General features: G+C 42.6%; 1 protein-coding gene across 1 annotated transcript in view; it reads left to right on the plus strand.

The window, feature by feature from the left end:
- cds1 (CDP-diacylglycerol synthase (phosphatidate cytidylyltransferase) 1) overlaps positions 1-19,718 on the plus strand; it is a 51,708-nt gene that overhangs the window by 24,707 nt on the left and 7,283 nt on the right. Inside the window, exons 3-7 of the mRNA XM_083979932.1 lie at positions 11,440-11,536; positions 11,650-11,747; positions 13,916-14,055; positions 17,063-17,121; positions 18,396-18,478. Coding sequence (XP_083836058.1) covers positions 11,440-11,536; positions 11,650-11,747; positions 13,916-14,055; positions 17,063-17,121; positions 18,396-18,478 — 477 coding nt within the window. The remainder of the gene's footprint in view (positions 1-11,439; positions 11,537-11,649; positions 11,748-13,915; positions 14,056-17,062; positions 17,122-18,395; positions 18,479-19,718) is intronic.

A 19,718-nucleotide genomic window follows, 5' to 3' on the forward strand; every position in this document is an offset into this window, starting at 1 on the left:
AGTATTTTTACATCAAAATCGATGTATTTTCTCTTCCTGTAAAACTAATTCAGACGTTAACGACTCATCCTGCACTCGTCCTAATGTTGCATCCAATTAAAAATCAGGTTCTCAGGACTAGTGCTAGCTATAGTTTGAGAGTTTGGGCCGACGCTGTGTCATGCAGCCTGTTTGCTACGCTCTCATACAGGGGTCTCCATCCTTTTTTCCTCCGAGATCTACATTTTACGAAATGAAAATGGCTTGGTGAGCTTTTCGTGTTTTGTATCATTGATTCTTTACGTTCGTAAAACAAAACTGTGTTTCCCACTCTTCATGAAAATAGTCTGTTTTCAGCCTCTATCATACTGATAACTGAAATTATCACTTTCAGGTATTGCCCCTCCCCTATTAAATATGAAAGGGGGCTGAAAATCACAGGACATGTCTGTTCTGATGATACAAGTCAGTGGTTCGAAATGTGTGTTTCTCTTCTATAAAACACACTGGGGGCAGAGAGAGACAGTCGGGGAGGAACAGCTAGACAAACACTGAGAAGCAGGTCCATGAATACCCTTGATATAAGGTGCAGATTTATGTATAATTCATTAATCCTTTGGCGAGCAACTGGGAAGGGGGCTGCGAGCTACGACGTGTTGGAGACCCCTTGTCTAATCCCACAGGTGCTACATTCAAGATTCAGATTTACCGGCCAAACATATTTTTCACCAGCCCAATGAAAAAAAATCATTCCTTGTTTGACTAAAAGTAATTACCTTATGTTTTATAAAAAATCCAACTTAAGCAACATTTAAAAAGCTGCACAAGTTTTGTCCCTCCTCTGTTAAATATAAAAGGAGGCTGTTGTGCCAGTGATCAGCTGTTGCTATGTGGCAGATTTAGGCTTGTTCAACCGCTGCCGGCAGGTTTTTTCAGACGCAATTCATAATTAGCGGGATGATGATCAATAAACCCTGACAAGATGGATAGATTATACTCTATAGAGTTTATACTAAATAAACTCTGTGGCAAAGGAATTGCAGTTCAAAATTTTCCATCGGCCACTGGCAGGTGTGTGTTGTTGTTTTACAGACCAAACTTGTTTTTTTTTTCCAGCCATTGGCGCTTGGCGGGTGTTAATTTTACAGCCTGTTCGACACTTTTGGCTGCTGTACAAGGTATCAATCAGTATCTGTGACAAGCCTCTCCCTACTGGAAACATGTGATCACGTGGAGCTGAATGGGATTCATTCAGAGACACGTTTCCTTAACACACATCTGAACTCTGTGTGTGGAGATGTGAATGTGTTTGTAAACATGCACCTCCGTCCTCGGGGCTCAAACTCTCGAAACTAAAATGTTGTGTGTGTGTGTTGAGGTGACAAACAGTGCTGACGTCATTGTTTACGCGTAGTGAGCAGCTTCAGCAGGAATATTTGCTGTGAGGAGCAGTTTCTCCCTCCATGTTGCATGAAGAGCCCCCCCACAGTGTGACTGATCATCCTCCGCCTGAGCAAGTGGGCTAATTGGGCCAGAAATAGATGAAACCAAGACGGAGAGGAGGAGCAGATGGAAGTGACTTTGAAAGAGAGTTTATTGTTCGCAGGTCGGCGATAGGTAAACAGACTGAGGGATGAAAACTTTATTGATTGATCCCTCGGTGAAATCCCATCAGGACATTTTGGTTCCAGTAGCAGCGCCTTAGTGTATTAAAAAGAGAAAAGGGGAATAAGAATATGCCCAAACAAACATTAAAGGGACATTGTGTAACTTCTCCTGTTATCTATTCATGAAAATCGATTATTTGGTTCAAAAGTCTGTTTTTCATTCATCAGTAATCCCCCCCATCAACAAACTGAAGTGTTCCTTTCAGCTCTGAATGAGCCGTTCATATCATTCATATCTACATGGAGCGGGTAAGCTCGGTGCTGCTGCCATGTGGTGTCGCCATGTTTTTACGTTCAGTGGCAGCGTGACGGTAGGAAACCACGGAAACTCAGCGGAGACACCGGAGCTGTCGGCTCAGGTCGAGGTGGCGTCTGTGGAAAGTCACTGCGGTAACGCAGTGAGGAGGAATGGAGCGTTACACTGATGCTGCATTCACCTGCAGTCGGGCAGACGGCCGTCGCTAACAAACCAGATGTCATTTTAGTCACAGAAGTCGAGAGAAAGCCGGTAAAACGTGGGTCAGGTAAACAATACGCCATTTGTCACGTGCTTGTTTATGCCGTTACGTGCAGCGGCTGTTGTCTGTCTGCCGTCTGCCCAATTTCACATGAATGCAGCATGAAAAATACAATTGAGTTGCTTGCGATATATACAACCGCAACGCTAGATGGGAGGAATTCCTACACAATGTCCCTTTAACACAAACACAAAAGTGCAAAATGTCAAATATCAAGATCAATATGGTCTAGCAGAAGTGTGCAAATAACAGATACAGTAAATATCAATGTGATGAGACTGTGTCAGCAGGAACAGAACAGCCGACACTTATACGGACGGTTGGTGCATCAAGTCTCATTACAGGAGTTCAGTGGTGCAGGGCAGCAGGTCTGACTCTGAGCGGATCCAGTGGCTCTGATTCTGCTGCAGGAGGCAGAACGCCGGGGCCACTTGTTCTTCTAGAGACGGGTCGATGCAGATCAATACGGAGTTGTTCTGAGTGATCAGCTTTTATCCTGACAGGACTGGAGCTCAGGAGGTCGAACTGCGCAGGTTGTTGGACTGGATGCTTCAGGCCGACAAATTTCCAGCGTTGGAGCCGATAATGGACGTTGGGAACGACGAACGGACTTGTAGTGTAACATAACTGATGAACAGTGATTTTGCATCTAAGACGCTCTACAACTCTCTACGACGCCCCAGCAGAAAGTCTAGCATGTTCGAATTGCCTAGTCTGACATCTCCTACACTGTGAATCTTGGCGTCGACCAATAGGATGACAGAGCTCTGACATGTTGTTTGCACACAGTGAAGCTTACTTTACGTGAGCTCGGTTCATGTACGCATTGTAATTGAATGGTTTTGAGGTGAACACGTTGGTTAACGTACCTCATGTTCTCTGTGAAGGACAGACAGTCAGACTGTCCTCTTAACCAGCTGCAGATTGATTTGGGGACAATACACTATGAATACAATGTGGTTGGACAACTTAGAACCATGTGAAATGGTTGAAAAAGAGCATAATAGTAGGGAGGTTAAACCCAAAAAATAGGCCTTTGACTTCAAGTCATGATGCAAAGGTCCCCTTTGGCATGGAAGTACCTTAGGGTCATACAAATAAATCTATCCAAAGACACAAGTGAGATCACACTTTGTGTAGGAGCCATATTTGCGCTTTTATTTTGGTGTTTGTACTTGGCGGGTTTTATTGTTGTAACCTCCGTTGACACCGGAAGTGGCGTCACGCGCTTCCGGGTCGCGGGGGTATTTAAGGCCAGGACAATCAGTGCCAGGTGTGCTGGTCGAAGGCATACAGTTTTGACCGTGTCTTTATGTGCTTTCGTGTCCCATCCGCCAAGGAGGTATTGTGTATTTTATAATAAATGTGTGTTTTAGCACAAACCCTCGCCTTGGGCACCTTTTGTTGTTAGCTGCACTAGCACGCGTCCGAACACTGGAGACCAGCAACCGTGCCCCTCTTATAGGGAAAAGAAGGGCACGTACAAAAGTCAAAACTGTGCTTCACTAAGAACATTGAATGCCGTTCGTGTTGCGAGGGATCAGGCCTGAGCCGCGCCACGCCACCGAGCCAGATCGCTGCCGTCACCGGAGCCATAGGGGCTGCAGGATGTCGGAGCCAGCGGAGCGAGTGGAGAGCTGGCCGTCAGCAGAGCTGCGGGAGCTGCCTGCCGTGGCCGTAGCCATAGGGGCTGCGGGTCATCGACAACGGAGCTGCCGGAGCTGCCGGCTGCCACCGCAGCTATTGGGGCTGCGGATCTGCACTCGCAGCGGGGCGGTGGAGCGGCGCGGCGGCAACAGAGCGGCTGTGGCGCGGTGCAGTGAAGCTGCGGGTCGTCCCCGGAGCCATAGGGGCTGCGGGTCGTCACCGCGGAGCAGTTGGAGCTGGAGCTGCCGGTCTGCACCGTGGGGCCACCAGCTGAAGCTGCCGGTCATCACGTGGCCATAGGGGCTGCGGGTCGTCGTCAGCGGAAGCTGCTGGAGCTGCCGGTCTGCCACCGGAGCCATTGGGGCTGCGGGTTGCCATCCCGCCACCACAGCTTATTGACTGAATATTGATTATTACTGTTTGCTTGTTGTATGGCTCCTGTTATGTATGTAGCCTATGTTTATAAATTGCCCTGGTTGCTCCCAGAAGCAATTTGGGGCCCGGTGTGTAGGAGCCATATTTGCGCTTTTATTTTGGTGTTTGTACTTGGCGGGTTTTATTGTTGTAACCTCCGTTGACACCGGAAGTGGCGTCACGCGCTTCCGGGTCGCGGGGGTATTTAAGGCCAGGACAATCAGTGCCAGGTGTGCTGGTCGAAGGCATACAGTTTTGACCGTGTCTTTATGTGCTTTCGTGTCCCATCCGCCAAGGAGGTATTGTGTATTTCACTGATTCTTGAGAGTCGGGACAAAACACGTTCTGAAAAACTTTTTTTGAAAATTTACACTATATTGATTAGAGTTATATATTCATGTAGATAAAGATCTGTTCTATTTAACCATGTAAAGGTGCAGGCTGGAGGTTAAAAAACATTTTTAACAAATTCACATGTTTACCTTAAGGACTTGATTTGTGTCAACTCCGTCAGACACACTAAAAGTATATAATTATATAATTATAATAGCCTAACAAGAATCTTAAGTTCTGATGTATGTTTTAATAGTGTTTAGTTACTCTGATATGCAATAAAAAGTAAGATATAAACTTAAGGTTTAATTTCACACTGTTATGAATACACAGATTTCTAAAAATTAGCATTTTCAAACTTTATCTTTTATTTTGCCACTATAGAAAAAAATCCTAAAGTGAATAAGACACAAGAGGATGTAGATCTGATGATCCTTCATTACTTAAACAACAAAAACTGAAGAAAGAATTATTTGTTTTCCCAAAAAATTACAAAAACATACATCTGACGGTGCTGATGAAGATCTGACGGAGCTGACGGAGTTGACAAAATTGTATTTGCATTTCTGATCAATGAGCAAAAGCTTTTTTAAACAGATGGAAGTGACACTAAATTAAAAAATACCAATCCCTTGTCTTACTGAACATATTTTAAATTCAACTATAATAAACAAAACTGTAAATACACCATTTCAAACTATAACAAATTGCACTTCTTCATTTTGTACTCCGAAGCCCTTCTATAATGTCACAGTATCTAGCATTTGATTGGAAGATGTGTCTGTTTTGGACAAATCTGCCACAGATGACACTGTACTGCATATATTACACTAATGATGGTGGAAAGGCAGGGTTTTGCACACTGTCCGAGTCAGAGAGACTGGATGCTGTGGCATTCTGGACACAGATCCTATGGATCATGTCTTAAAATATATCAAGACAAAATTACCACAGGTGCACTTTTGGTCTGATGGTCCAAGTAAACTGATTTGAAAAAGCAACATTGAACTTCTTCCCTGCTCTATAAGAAGTGTGTATATTTTCAATAGTGAAAACTACACACTGTACCTTTAAAATTGTACATCAATCAATGAATCAAACATGTAGACAAGTGCTATATATAACACATGTGCTGGAAAGTCATCCAATAATAAGCAGATAGAAAAGAGAAGAAAATTATTCAATAAGCAGACCACAGTCTGGCCATGCTCTACAAATCATAAGTATATTGTAAAATATGTAATTGCATTCTATATACCTACATTAATGTGCAGATAAACCCCTAAAATAACATTCTATTCCTTTACTATATTTGAAAAAAGTATAATATTAGCACATTTAAGCAGTTATTGGTGGATTTGTCAACTCCGTCAGCTTACATGTCAACTCCGTCATAACATAAAACCTGACGGAGTTGACTCTGACGGAGTTGACGAAATGGCATGTTTTTTTCCTTCTGCAGAAAAAAGCCCTGCAGCTAGCTAGCTAGTTTTTTGGCTATTGCTAGCTGTCTCCATAATCTCAATAAAATACATTCATTGAGTCCACTATGGTTTAAAAAAAGTATCATAAGGGAGAGATGGTGTTGACATGCTCCGGCTGTGACCATAGGAAAATTGACATTGTTCATCTAAAATATCAAAAAATGTCAACTTGACCAGACCATGTGTGGTATTGATGCATTCACCACAGTCAGGAGAATGAAAAGGGATCCTCAGGGGATAGCTGGCCATGCTATTGCCTGATTTAATGAGGTTTATGAAAAAATCTGACGGAGTTGACGGAAACAGAGGACACAACTTTGATGGGCAGATTTCTGTGGAAAATATTTTTAGATGTTCATGGCATGCATTGTTTTATACATTTATAACCCTTATCTTTGATTTGATATAAATGTTTTCACAATTGTAGAGGTTTTTAAAGTTTTTTGGGGCTGGTGAATGTTGTGACCTATTGCTGAGGACAAGAGAAATAACATGGGCCGTCTGACCACTGGTCGTATAATTAAACAAATATCCCCCAAAAAAGGAATTATCTATGCTAAAACATAACATCAGTATTCACAATTCATTTAGATCTAACTTTGTGAGTATGTCAATCATTATTTATTTCTTTATTTTTGATATAAATAAGACTTTTCTATGTGGGACATGTTTTGTCCCGACTCTCAAGAATCAGTGATTTTATAATAAATGTGTGTTTTAGCACAAACCCTCGCCTTGGGCACCTTTTGTTGTTAGCTGCACTAGCACGCGTCCGAACACTGGAGACCAGCAACCGTGCCCCTCTTATAGGGAAAAGAAGGGCACGTACACTTTGTATCCGAAATAAACACGTTTTTAAAATACCTTTTTTTAATTGAGAAAACACATGTTAAAAGCACATTCCATTTAGAATGTCCATATAAACTCAGGCAGATCCCCTGATGCCTTCAGCTCCTGGATGTGATCTACAGCTTCTGAGACAACATGGAGCTGCTTGTGTGACAGGATATTGGGTTTTATTAATGTAAAAACATTAATAAAACTATACTGATACTGATTTGTTGAACATCAGACGGAGTGCAACAAATATAGCCTACGAGTAGTTAAATAATAAGATGTAATTCATATCACAGTAGTGTCAGGAAAGACCAATTAGCCAAATATTGTGTAAAAATATAGGCCTACCTATAACTAGTTACTGCTTGTGTATGTTGATTTAAAAAAGTTGAATTTACATGTATGACCCATTCTGGGTCATATTAGAAGCCAACTTAAAGTCAAAGGAAAAATGTTTTTACTGTTCTCAAATGTAAAGATGGGTCACATTGGACCCTGTACATTATTTAAGGCTGATATAACCTGATACTGAAAACATTTTACATTGTGCTCCTAAAGAAAACTAACAAATGTTAGTGTAGAGCGCCCTTAATAAGCAATGTTCAGCTTTTATATACATATAAGGAAGTTTAGGTTCGCAGCTCTCACATAAAGCATATGATTAGGACTGACTTATTTCACCTGCACAGTATAGCTGGCTAAGATCCTCTCTTAGAGTAATGTTGATAAACTGGTAAGCTTCATTATTTTGGTAGATTTTTACTTTTGTGAATGCTTGTTAATGCTCATCTTATCAATCTCATGATGTTACAGTATCTTTATTTCTTATTTCAAATTAGCCATAATGGAATGTCTTGGCTGGACTTTATGCTTCCTATGTCAGTCCGCACTACAGATTGAAAGGCATTAGATCCCTGTTCATCATTCAAATTGAGAAACAATCCTGAAATATTACAATCATGTCACAAATAAGCTGTAGATACCATCCAGGAGCCTAAAACATTGTAGTTTCTATGGACATTCTAAATGGAATGTGCTTTTAACATGCGTTTTCTCAATTAAAAAAAGGCATTTTAAAAACGTGTTTATTTCGGATACAAAGTGTGATCTCACTTGTGTCTTTGGATAGATTTATTTGTATGACCCTAAGGTACTTCCCTGCCAAAGGGGACCTTTGCATCATGACTTGAAGTCAAAAGTCGCTTAACCTCCCTACTATAATATGGGACCTTTAATCTGACATGGAGACCATTGTTAAAGACAAAAATTTGTGTAGGCCTTAGACCGACCTCAATAAGGTGCATAATGTTGTTCACTGTGATATATGGTCTCACTGTGACCACAGGAATCAGGGTCTAAATTTAGTTCTGCCTCAACAACTTAATTGATCTTCTCCCCCAAATAAAGGTCCCTGGTTGAGGTTTAGTACTTTGCAAACCTTCAGGACTGAAGAGGTTGTGGTCTGCAGAGTTGAACACTTCTGATTGGTTGAGAAATTTCACTCCCCCCCATGTTAAAAAGCTGCAAGTCAGCGTTGTTTTATGTATTTATTTTGTCACTCACTGCGATTCAAGATGGAGAGCGTTGCAGGCTTTGCTCAGCGTTTATGCAGAAGACGACAGAAGTCAGTAGATAATGGACTTTAGGCGGCGGTGGAAACAGAAAATAATGAGCCACAGGAAAGTTTTAGTTCCTCAAGAAAAGTTGGAGGAAATGCATTTTGTGTCTGTTCCTGAAATGTAACCTCTATTAGTTTCAGCTACAGTGCTGCCATGAATATTTACACCTTTAACCCTTTACCTACTGAGGCTTAAAATGGCCATTTGGACATTTTGTTATTACGGCTATAAAACGGTCAGAATGGTCTGACTGCTTTGCCCCCTTTTCCCAGGAGTACTTAAACTTGAATTTGTAACATCTGGTAAATGATTATTGCACATGATATGGAAGTATTAGCAGTTAAAATTGAGAAAACACAAAAATGAACTTGATCTTTTGGGGGGTTTAGTGAGGAAAACTACTGTAACTGCACATGAAGTTTTGATTTGACACATGAAATGGGAACCTGTACTAGGGGTTGGTTTCCAATAACGATAATCTGACGATATCCTTTAAAATATGACAAAAAATGCTGGAAAACTACTTGACACAGCATTTCAGAGCAACATCTCTTGTTTATTTTCCATAAACCTATAAGCATTCAAGAGACTCCCAGTTAAACTCAAGCATGGATACAGACTAAACATCCAGGTTCTTTGCTCTGACGTGAATTGTACAGGCTCTAATACAACAACATTAAAATACAGGAATACAGAAGAGTCACATAATAAGAAAACGGAATATGTTTTAAAAAATGGTGTCGACACACCCACAACAAGTCGGTGAACTGTTAACTGTTACACCTGTCTCAGAACTTGACAATCAGGTGAATGTGTTGACAGCCTGTTATTCAAGATGTTTCTTTACTCATGCAAGTGAAACTTTTCACTGTTGTCAAAGATTAGATGATTGTTCTGCTGTAACAATGAAGAATGAAGCTCGTCAGGTGTCAGAGCTTCAAAGTGAAGTTTTACCAACAAGAGGCCATGACTGAAACCTGTCCAAACCCTCGGCGCAGGTCGGTCGTGTCCCAGTGTGAGTCTGCAGCACACGAAGGAGGCCGTGTGTGTGTGTGTATATGTGTATATGTGTGTGTGTGTGTGTGTGTGTGTGTGATGTACAGGAGGGTGTGACCAATGAGTGACGGCCAGGTCGCAGGGCTTAAAGGCTCACGAGGAGGGAAAGGCTAATCCCCGCAGGCTGCAACGGCATTGGAGCTGGTGTGCTGCAGAGAGAGGGAGGAGGGAGGGAGGGAAGGAGGGAAGAAAGGAAAGACATAAGAAGAAGAAGAGAAACAGATGGAGGGATGGGGAAGGTGCATTAGAGGTGTAGGGGGGAGGAGGAGGAGGAGGAGGAGGGGATGGCAGCAGATGAATGCAACAAGGCAAGGCAAGGCAATTTTATTTGTATAGCCCGTTTTTACAAACAGTTTGTCTCAAAGGGCTTTACATGGCATCGTAGCAACATCCTCTGTCCTTAGACCCTCATATCGACTGAGGAAAAACTCCATGGAAAACCTTTTAACAGGGAAAATCGGAGAAACCTCAGGGTGAGCAACAGAGGAGGGATCCCTCACCCAGGACGGACAGACGTGCAATAGATGTTGTTACAGACAAGAAACAGTTTACAGTTTGTCACAGAATGTGCGAAATATGGAAATGTTAGCAGGAGTTGATGAAGGCCAAGCCAGAGAGAAAAATGAGCCAGGAAGATAAGGATGAATGAAGTGAGTTGAAGGTGAAGAGAAGAGGGAGGGAGGGAGGGAGGGTGGAAGTTTTAATGGCAGAAAGTGAGTGACTGATTGGACAGAGAGAGAAAGAGAGAGAGACAAAGAGAAAGAAGAGAGAGAGAGAGAGAGCGAACACACAGTGCAGCAGCTTTTTTCATGATGCAGCTGTTTTCCTGCAGCCTCTCAGCTCCTGTGCAGCTTTCAGCTCGCTCCTCTCTTTTGTCTCGTGCAGCAGCAGCAGCAGCAGGTTTGTCCCACAGCAACATGACTGCAGGATGGTGGCGTTGTTTTTTTTTTTTTTTTTGAATAAACACCCCGGGGCCCACAACTTGGCCTCATCGTTACATATTTGTAACACAGCTTTGTTGGCACCAGGCCGCAGCATCTCAATATAACAACACTGAGACGAGATGCAGGTTTCAGCTGCGCCTCATTGAACACAGTGATGTCGACTCTTTGTTTACTCAGGAATAGATTAAAGTAGAAACCCTGTGGCTAAACACAAGAAATGTCAATATTAAGTTTACATTAAAGTTTCCAGGAACAAAACAAACACAATAAAATCAAAATTAAGAATGAAAAAACAAAACAAAACAAAAAACCATTAAGAATACATAAAACCTGAACAATTATTAAAATATAAAAAAATAAAATATGAACTGATCATGTAAAACAGGAACATCTGGAAGTCAAGTGTGATGTCATTACATATTTAAGGTTGTTCCACATCGCTCGCATGTTTCTGAAGAAGCGTGAGCTGCTCTGTTGTTGCTGTGTTGGACTGTAGGCTCCTCCCCCTAAAGGGGGCGGGGCCTACAGTCCAACACCACATTGAGCCTTATTAAAATGTACAGGTGAGTTATATAAACAAGGAGTTGAGCTGTAGAGACCAAACCTGTTTGTTTTTCTAACAGCAAATATCTGGACATTTCTTGAATGTGTTGTTCAAGGTTTCCAGAGGATGAATCCTGTTCTGCCTCCACAGCTCCTCCTAATAAACCTCTAAAAACACCTCGAGGCCTCTTCTTCTTCCTCTCTTTTCTCACTCCAACCCGTCAGCTGATGTGTGAAGTCAAAGACTCTGCTCATCCTGACCCACTGATACAATTTCACGGCTCTAATGTTGAATTTGCAGCCCCTGTTCTATAACTGGAAATCCATTTTCTTTGAAAGTCGATGAATGAACTATATGGATGAATGAATGAAACGTTTATGTGATTTTGTCTCCACAGATGGAAGAACTACTGGATACGAGGAGTTCTGTCTCTGGCCATGATTTCAGGCTTCTTCCTCATCATCTACATGGGACCTGTCACTCTTATATTGGTGGTGAGTGGTGGTGATGGAACCGCAGCTACTGTAATGTACCTGCAGCTCACCTGGTTGTATTTGTATTGTGTTGTTTCTGTTTCTCATCGTCTTCCTGTCGTCGTCCCACGTAGGTCATGACTGTCCAAATCAAGTGTTTCCAAGAGATCATCACCATCGGCTACAGAGTTTACCATTCCTACGAGCTGCCCTGGTTCAGGACTCTGAGCTGGTGAGGAGGAAGAATTTATTTATTTATTCTAACAAATGTTAAAGTCTCCCTAAACCAAAAATGCCCTTTTTGAAATGATTAACATGTCAATTTAGTGTGTGGGCTCTGCTACAAGGCATTTCAGGAGCAAAATTGCTAATCCACGCCATAACTGAGCATTTTAGACTTGAAAATGCAGTTTCAAAACCAGAGTCTGACAAAACTGGATTCAATTTTTCAAATTGGAGTCCTTTTTCATGCGTCACGAAACTAGCAACCACTGCCGTTGATTTTGTTTGACCAGGGTTCGAACTCCGGTGCATTTGCATACACATGAATATTCATAGAATCCGGATTTTTCAATGAGGGAGAAATAGTAGACCGTTTTTAGCCTATTTGGGAGCTTTTTTTAAACAACTTTTTTTGTGGGAAAGCAAATATTCATCAAAAAATAGTCATAGCAGAGCATTTTTACAAATTTTAAAATTCCTCTTCAGGGGGACGCCGCAGGATTTAAATTTTCTGCGCAACGACGTAGCTTCTCTAGTGTGAAGTCATGTGACCTCGGAGAGACATTAAACACACAGACGGTTGAGGAGGAAGAAGAATCGGACCAGTGTCTGCTTCACAACCACTAAGCCCCTCTGGTCAGAGATGCTTTAAGAGCTGCTGTGGTTGTGGAGTTTCCCAGCAGTCCTTGAACGCATCCCAGGGATCCTCGGCCCAGCCATGAGCCAATGAAAGGACGTATTGACTAGTTTTGGTCGTGACTGTAGTAAAACTGATGAAACGGATGAAAACAATCAACAGAACAAGAAGTTTTAACTGGACACACTTTTACACTGAGCTCATTTCAAACATATAAAACTTTAACTCTTTGATCGATCTCCAGATTTAGCAGAAAAACACAAGTTCAAACATCCCAGAAACAGAAACTGTACCAGTGCAGAAGAGAAGCTGAGTGCATCTCTATGATTTAATGGTGTGTAAGCAGATTGAATCAGTGTGTGTGTGTGTGTGTGTGTGTGTGTGTGTGTGTGTGTGTGTGTGTGTGTGTGTGTGTGTGTGTGTGTGTGTGTGTGTGTGTGTGTGTGTGTGTGTGTGTGTGTGTGTGTGTGTGTGTGTGTGTGTGTGTGTGTGTGTGTGTGTGTGTGTGTGTGTGTGTTTCTCGTCTAACGTCGTTATTTGTCCATCAGTGAAACGCCGACTCAGCTCGGCTTCGTCTGCAGGTAGTTTGTTTCTCAATAGGAAACGCCCGCCTGTTCCCACGGAGACGGAGTCGGCCTCTATTTCTGCTGCTGTGCTTCTGTTAACAAATCACCTTTGCATACACACACACACACACACACACACACACACACACACATACACACACACACGGACGCCCACAGGATGTGACAGCAGCACAGGAGCAAAGATCACTGCCATGCTGGCAGTAAATGGAGGCTAATTGAAACTTGCCCCATTCACAAGGCCACACGTCCTATCTGCCCCATGCACACACACACACACACACACACACACACACACACACACACACACACACACACACACACACACACACACACACACACACACACATATGCAGCAGGTTAATGTACAGCGTGCAGGAAACGCATTTAAACCCAGTGACACACAAGTGTTTTCATACAACCAGTAGATTGCAGAGATAGTTTTTAATACTGATTTATGATAGAGGAGGCAAAATAAGCTTCAGCCTGCACCTTTGTCTAAATGTCTATTGTCCGCTTGTTTTAGAGCTGCAACAATTGATCGATTAATCGAACAATAATGGATTATTAAATTAATTGAAATTGTTTTTTAAGAAAAAAAAAATCCAAATTCTCTGATTTCAGCTTCTTAAATGTGAATATTTCTGGAGTTTCTCTTTGGTTTGTGGACAAAATAAGACATTTGAGGACATTGTCTTGTGGTTTGAGAAACACTAATTGACATTTTTCAGCGTTTATTAACATTGTATTGACCAAACAACTGATCGATTAATTATTTACTTAATCGATAATGAAAATAATCGTTAGTTGCAGCCCTATAGTTTCTTTATTTACTTATTGTTTACTGTGATTTGCGTATTGAACTCACATTTTACAACAGAAACGGCTCCACACCCTCCACTCTACCTGTCAACATAAACTTTAACCCCCCCCCCTCTCTCTGTTTCTCTGCCTCAGGTACTTCCTGATTTGCGTCAACTACTTCTTCTATGGTGAAACGGTGGCCGACTACTTTGGCGCTCTGGTGCAGAGGGAGGAACCGCTGCAGTTCCTGGCTCGTTACCACCGCTTCATCTCCTTCGCTCTGTACCTCGCAGGTGACTCTCACACACACACACACAAGACAATACTGAGTCCTGTATCTACACACACACACACACACACACACACACACACACACACACACACACACACACACACACATGCTCTTTGCCCCCTCTGCTGCTCCCACTCACGTTTTTCCTTGAAAGAGATGGATCAGATTTCATCAGAGTCGAGTTACAAACAACACGGAGCAACACAAACCAACTCTCCTCTGTCTCCACAGAGTGATTTACAGTCACACACACACACACACACACACACATTCCTGAAGCTTCAGATTGTCGACAGGTCGGTCGGTCGAGTCGTAAAACACTTAACGGCTGCTTTTATCTGCACAAGCGGGAAACTAATGATTCACAAGGAAGGAGAGTTACTAGTGCAGCTTATTGTCTGAGTCTTCCTTAATGGATCATCCCACTGCTTTATTAATAAACATGATGATAATAATAATAAACTTTATTTGTATTGCACAAGACGCAGCTCAAAGTGTTTTGACTAATCTTTGTCGTCCTTCTGGGTCAAATTGGCCCAGTCTGTTCCCTTCCTCCATCCTTCCTTCCTTCCTTCCTTCCTTCCTTCCTTCCTTCCTTCCTTCCTTCCTTCCTTCCTTCCTTCCTTCCTTCCTTCCTTCCTTCTTTCCACAGTCCTTCTTTCCTTCCTTCCCTTCGTCCTTACTTCTTCTTCCTTCCTCTTTTGATCCAACTGACCTGATCTGTTCCCTATCCCTCCATCTTTCTTTCCTTCCCTTTTCCCTTCCTTCTTTCCCTTCTTCCTTCCTTGAACAAATCTATTCCCTCCCTCCTCTTTCCTTCCTTTTTCCCTTCCTTCTTTCCACAATTATTTTTCCCTCTCTGCCTTCCTTCCTTCCTCCCTTCTTTCCTTCCTTCCTTCCCTTAGTCCTTCCTTCCTCTCTTCTTTCCTTCCTTCCTTCCTTCCTTCCCTCCGTCCTTACTTCTTCTTTCCTTTTTGACCCAATTGACACAATCTGTTCCCTCCCTCCTTCTATCTTTGCTTCCTTTTTCCCTTCCTTCTTTCCTCCCATCTTTCCCTTTGTCCTTCCTTCCTTCCTTGACCCAGGAGGACAACAGGAGGGTTAAAGGTAGAGTCTGGAGTTTTGTCCGTTGCAGTTTGTAAACAAAACATTGAAACTCGGCCCCTCCTCTCGGGCTAAGCTGTGTAGCCTCCTGCCCCAGACAGCAGCGGTTGTCATGACAACAAAGGAAAGGAAATGCAGTCCGAGTGAAGCGCTGGAGCCGTGGGCCGATAGCCGACCGTCACCAACACCGGGAGCCTCCAGTGTTATGTTGTTATGTCGTTGTGGTGAGCTGGGAAGACGGTGTTAGCGGCGGATGCTAACCGCTACCGCTAGCCGAAGTTAGCATCGAGCTAGCTCACCACAACGGCTCTCATACTTGTTACCGGTCGAGGCTTTAGTTATCGGTGACAGTCGGGGATCGGTCCGCGGCTCCAGCGCTTCACTCAGACTGTATTTATTTTTCTTTGCGGTCCTGACTGGTGCTGCTGCTGCTGAGAGAGAGACATGCTAGCACTCGTTAGCATCAGAGACAGCTAGCTAGCGGCTAGCAGCCCTGATCCCTCCTACTCTGCTGCACGTAGCTTCACCTGAGCTCCGTCATTGGCTGGAGAGAAAACACAGACTCTCTCGCTCTCCACCCAGAAACGTCCATGTGCACAACAAAACACAGCAAAAGACCAAAATACTCAAAATAGGCCTACACTATAAAAAAAAAACTGAACTATCCCTTTAAACCAACAACTGGGCTTGTGAAATGTATTCATAAGGGATAACGAGGGATTTCAGTAATGAGTGTGTCTGTGTGTGTGATCACACCTCTGTGATGACGGGATCTCAGCAGCGGCAGCAGCAGTTAGCTCTGGTTTCTCTGTAACGTGGAGGTTTCCCTCTGAGATGAATGGAGCAACTGTCTGTCCTCCGCTCGCTGACACAGTCGTCTTTCACCCGACCCACGTCAGCTGTGGTTTGAACTGAAGAGAGAAAATTCAACGACCCCCCCCCCCCTCCCTCAGGGCTCCCGCTCCCCCTCCTCCTCCCCCCCAGGTTCACGTGGACAGACCTGACACAGGAGTCGGCGCTAAATCACAAGCCTCAGTTCAAATCAGTGTAAAATCTGCACAGTCACACAAAGATTCATTCAGTCACCAGCATGTCACACACACACACACACACACACACACACACACACACACACACACACACACACACACACACACACACACACACACACACACACACACACACACACACACACACACACACACACACACACACACACACACACACACACACACACACTCCCCCCTCCCCTCCCTATATAGATATATATATATATGATGTTGTATATGATTTGTTCCTGTTATAGGGATGTCACGATTACTTGTTTTCACAATTAATCGCGGTATTAAATGCTACAATTAATTAATCGTATAGATTTCCAAATACCGTCACTTTCCAAAAAAAGATTATGTTGGATACACAGAGGCAGATGTGCACCAAAGTGAAGGTAAATGTAAGAAAATACTGGTCCATTTACCTAACGTAACATACGATTGGTAGGAATTTAAATGTTAGCGAGTCATTTGTGCTAAAAAACAACCAATGATAAACTTAAACATTTGGTATAGATGACAATTAATGACTTGAATATTTAAAACACTTCCCCTGTAGGATTAATAATCAGTTAATGGTTATATATTAATAGTAGAGACTTAAAATATTTAGTGTAAATAATTAGTAATGTATGTATTAGTAATGTATATTATATTTTGATTTTACACAGTCATATGATGTAAATTAATTAATGCATTTATTTTTATTTATTATTTCTCTGACAATAATCGTACAAAGAAAATCTATAATCGTGACATCCCTTTCCTGTTATCATGATGCATAATGTTCAACAATCTCTACTCTGTGATGTTGGAGTTGAAGCTGACAGCATGTTATCTACTCTTTCACAGGTTTCTGCATGTTTGTGCTGAGTTTAGTGAAGAAACATTACCGCCTGCAGTTTTATATGGTGTGTATCAGCCAAGTAACCCCCCCTCTTTATTCTCCTCCTCCTCCTTCATCCTCTTCATCCTCCTCTTCATCCTCCTCTTCATCCTCCCCCTGCTCCTCCACTACACCACTAACCCTCCTCCTGTCCTGCTTCGTCTCTCTTGAGGAGATTTCAGAAACTCATCTTCTGCAGAAGTCAGTGCGTCGACAGGAAATAAACTTCTTTTTCCTATAATTAAAAAAATACAAGAATTAATGAGGATCCTGAATTTGAGAGAAATACATAATTGATCCTGAGAGGACTGTCCCTCATGTCCATCAAGTTAAAAACTACAAAAATTAAAGAGGAAATAAGTCGAGTCAATTTTATTTATTGATACAGCACATTTAAAAACAACAATCATTGAGAAAAACATTTTAAGCACAAAAAAATAATTAAAGTGCATTCGTCTTTCAACGTTAAAGGTCCAGTGTGTAATAATTGTCAAGGTTTATTGGCAGAATCTGAATATACTACCCATGAAAATATTTGTATAAAAGTGTCAAATCACTATAAAATAAAATCTGTTTGGTTTTCGTAGCCTTATAATTAGTTCTTCAATTCAATTCTTTTCCTCCCCATTTTACACACTGGACCTTTAAAGTTTTTTCTTATGCGCCAGTTTTATAGAAGTTTATACATACAGAGTCTCTGCCGAGGCGTTCAGGGACTCGACACCTTTCTGTTGCACCGTGTCACCGTCAGATGAGCCGCTCACATTACGACGCTCAGTTTGACCCAGTTTGACTTCTGCAGCTCCACCTCATGCATCTCCTCCTCCTCCTCCTCCTGCTTTTTCCTCTGCACCTGAATGCACCACACATTTCATCAGCCCACATTATTCTGCATTCAAGTTTTTATTACTATTATTTGTCGATTGTTTCCTTGTTTTGCAGACACAGAGTCCTGAACTCTGATTTCACAAAGCTGCTGCTGCTGTTTTTTTGTTTGTTTTTTTGCTGCTTTGAATGTGACTCTCTCTCTCTCTCTCTCTCTCTCACACACACACACACCTGTTGTGTATTAATCTGTGTGGTCTTTGCCATCACCTCCCTCTGCAGTGTGTATGCGTTTCATGTCCGCCTCCTCCTCCTCCTCCCCCTCTTCTCGTCTCATCTCTCTGTTCGTCCGATCTTCTTTATTTCTGACACTCGACCGTCGAGCGGGCGCGGCCACATTCCAGTGCACTGACGCTGTTTTCTCTTTTTGTGTGTGTTGTGTGTGTGTTGTGTGTTGTGTGTTTGTCATTCCAGTTCGCCTGGACCCATGTGACCCTGTTGATCGTGGTGACTCAGTCCCACCTTGTCATCCAGAACCTGTTTGAAGGAATGATCTGGTGAGAACGACAGACAGACCAGAGGAACCAGCTCCGACACTTCACTTCATTCCACACACACAAAGAAAATCATGAAATAAAACACCTGATGCATGATGTTGATGCACTTTAAAGGGACATTGTGTAACTTCTCCTGTTATGTATTCATGAAAATCTGATTATTTCGTTCAAAAGTCTGTTTTTCATGAATCAGTAATCCCCCCCATCAACAAAGTGAAGTGTTCCTTTCAGCTCTGAATGAGCCGTTCATATCATTCATATCTCCATGGAGCGGGTAAGCTCGGTGCTGCTGCCATGTCGTTGTGTCGCCATGTTTTTACGTTCAGTGGCAGCGTGACGGTAGGAAACCACGGAAACTCAGCGGAGACACCGGAGCTGTCGGCTCAGGTCGAGGAGCGTTACACTGATGCTGCATTCACCTGCAGTCGGGCAGACGGCCGTCGCTAACAAACCAGATGTCATTTTAGTCACAGAAGTGGAGAGAAAGCGGGTAAAACCTGGGTCAGGTAAACAATACGACATCGCCATGACAACATATTGTCACGTGTATTGGATTGGATTGGATTGGATTGTACTTTATTGTCCCGAAGGGAAATTTGTTTTGGGCTCGGAGCCACTGCATACACAAGACAATACATACAAGACATCCATACAAAATACTTTCACACCTTTAACATGTCGTGGAAAATATCGGTCCTGCCGGTGGCGAGTCAAAAAACAAGACAGGAGAGGTAGCATGCACCCAAGTTTATTCCCCATTCTCCACAGAGAAGGGGAGAAGGGAACAGAACACAGAACTGCATGGCAGGTAGCAGTTCAGAGTAGTGCCCCAAGAGCAGAGGTTGCAGTCCCTTCTTATACCCCACTTTATGACTCTGGTTACTTCATTACTACAAGCACTTCTAGCCTTCCCAGACAATAAAACAATCAACAGATGTGTTACTCAACAAATGTCTACCCCAGTTGTTGGTTTCCCTATAGGAATTTACAACCTAGATCAGTTAGTAAACAAGGTTGTACATAGGTCATCCTAGTGTCCTTCTTCCGCCCCCAGGTTTATTATGGTCAATACACAAATGTCTCCACTAATGGAGTTAACAGGATTGCTACATGATCTTACTACAACTACTTCAAAGACTATGTTACCACTTATTACAAGGAGAATACCCATCATAGCAATTTTCCACCACAACTACGCATTCAAAACAGTGAAGGGTGCTTCCACTCTATTACAAATAGG

Source organism: Trachurus trachurus, assembly GCF_905171665.1.
Source record: "Trachurus trachurus genome assembly, chromosome: 9".
NCBI classification, from domain to species: domain Eukaryota; kingdom Metazoa; phylum Chordata; class Actinopteri; order Carangiformes; family Carangidae; genus Trachurus; species Trachurus trachurus.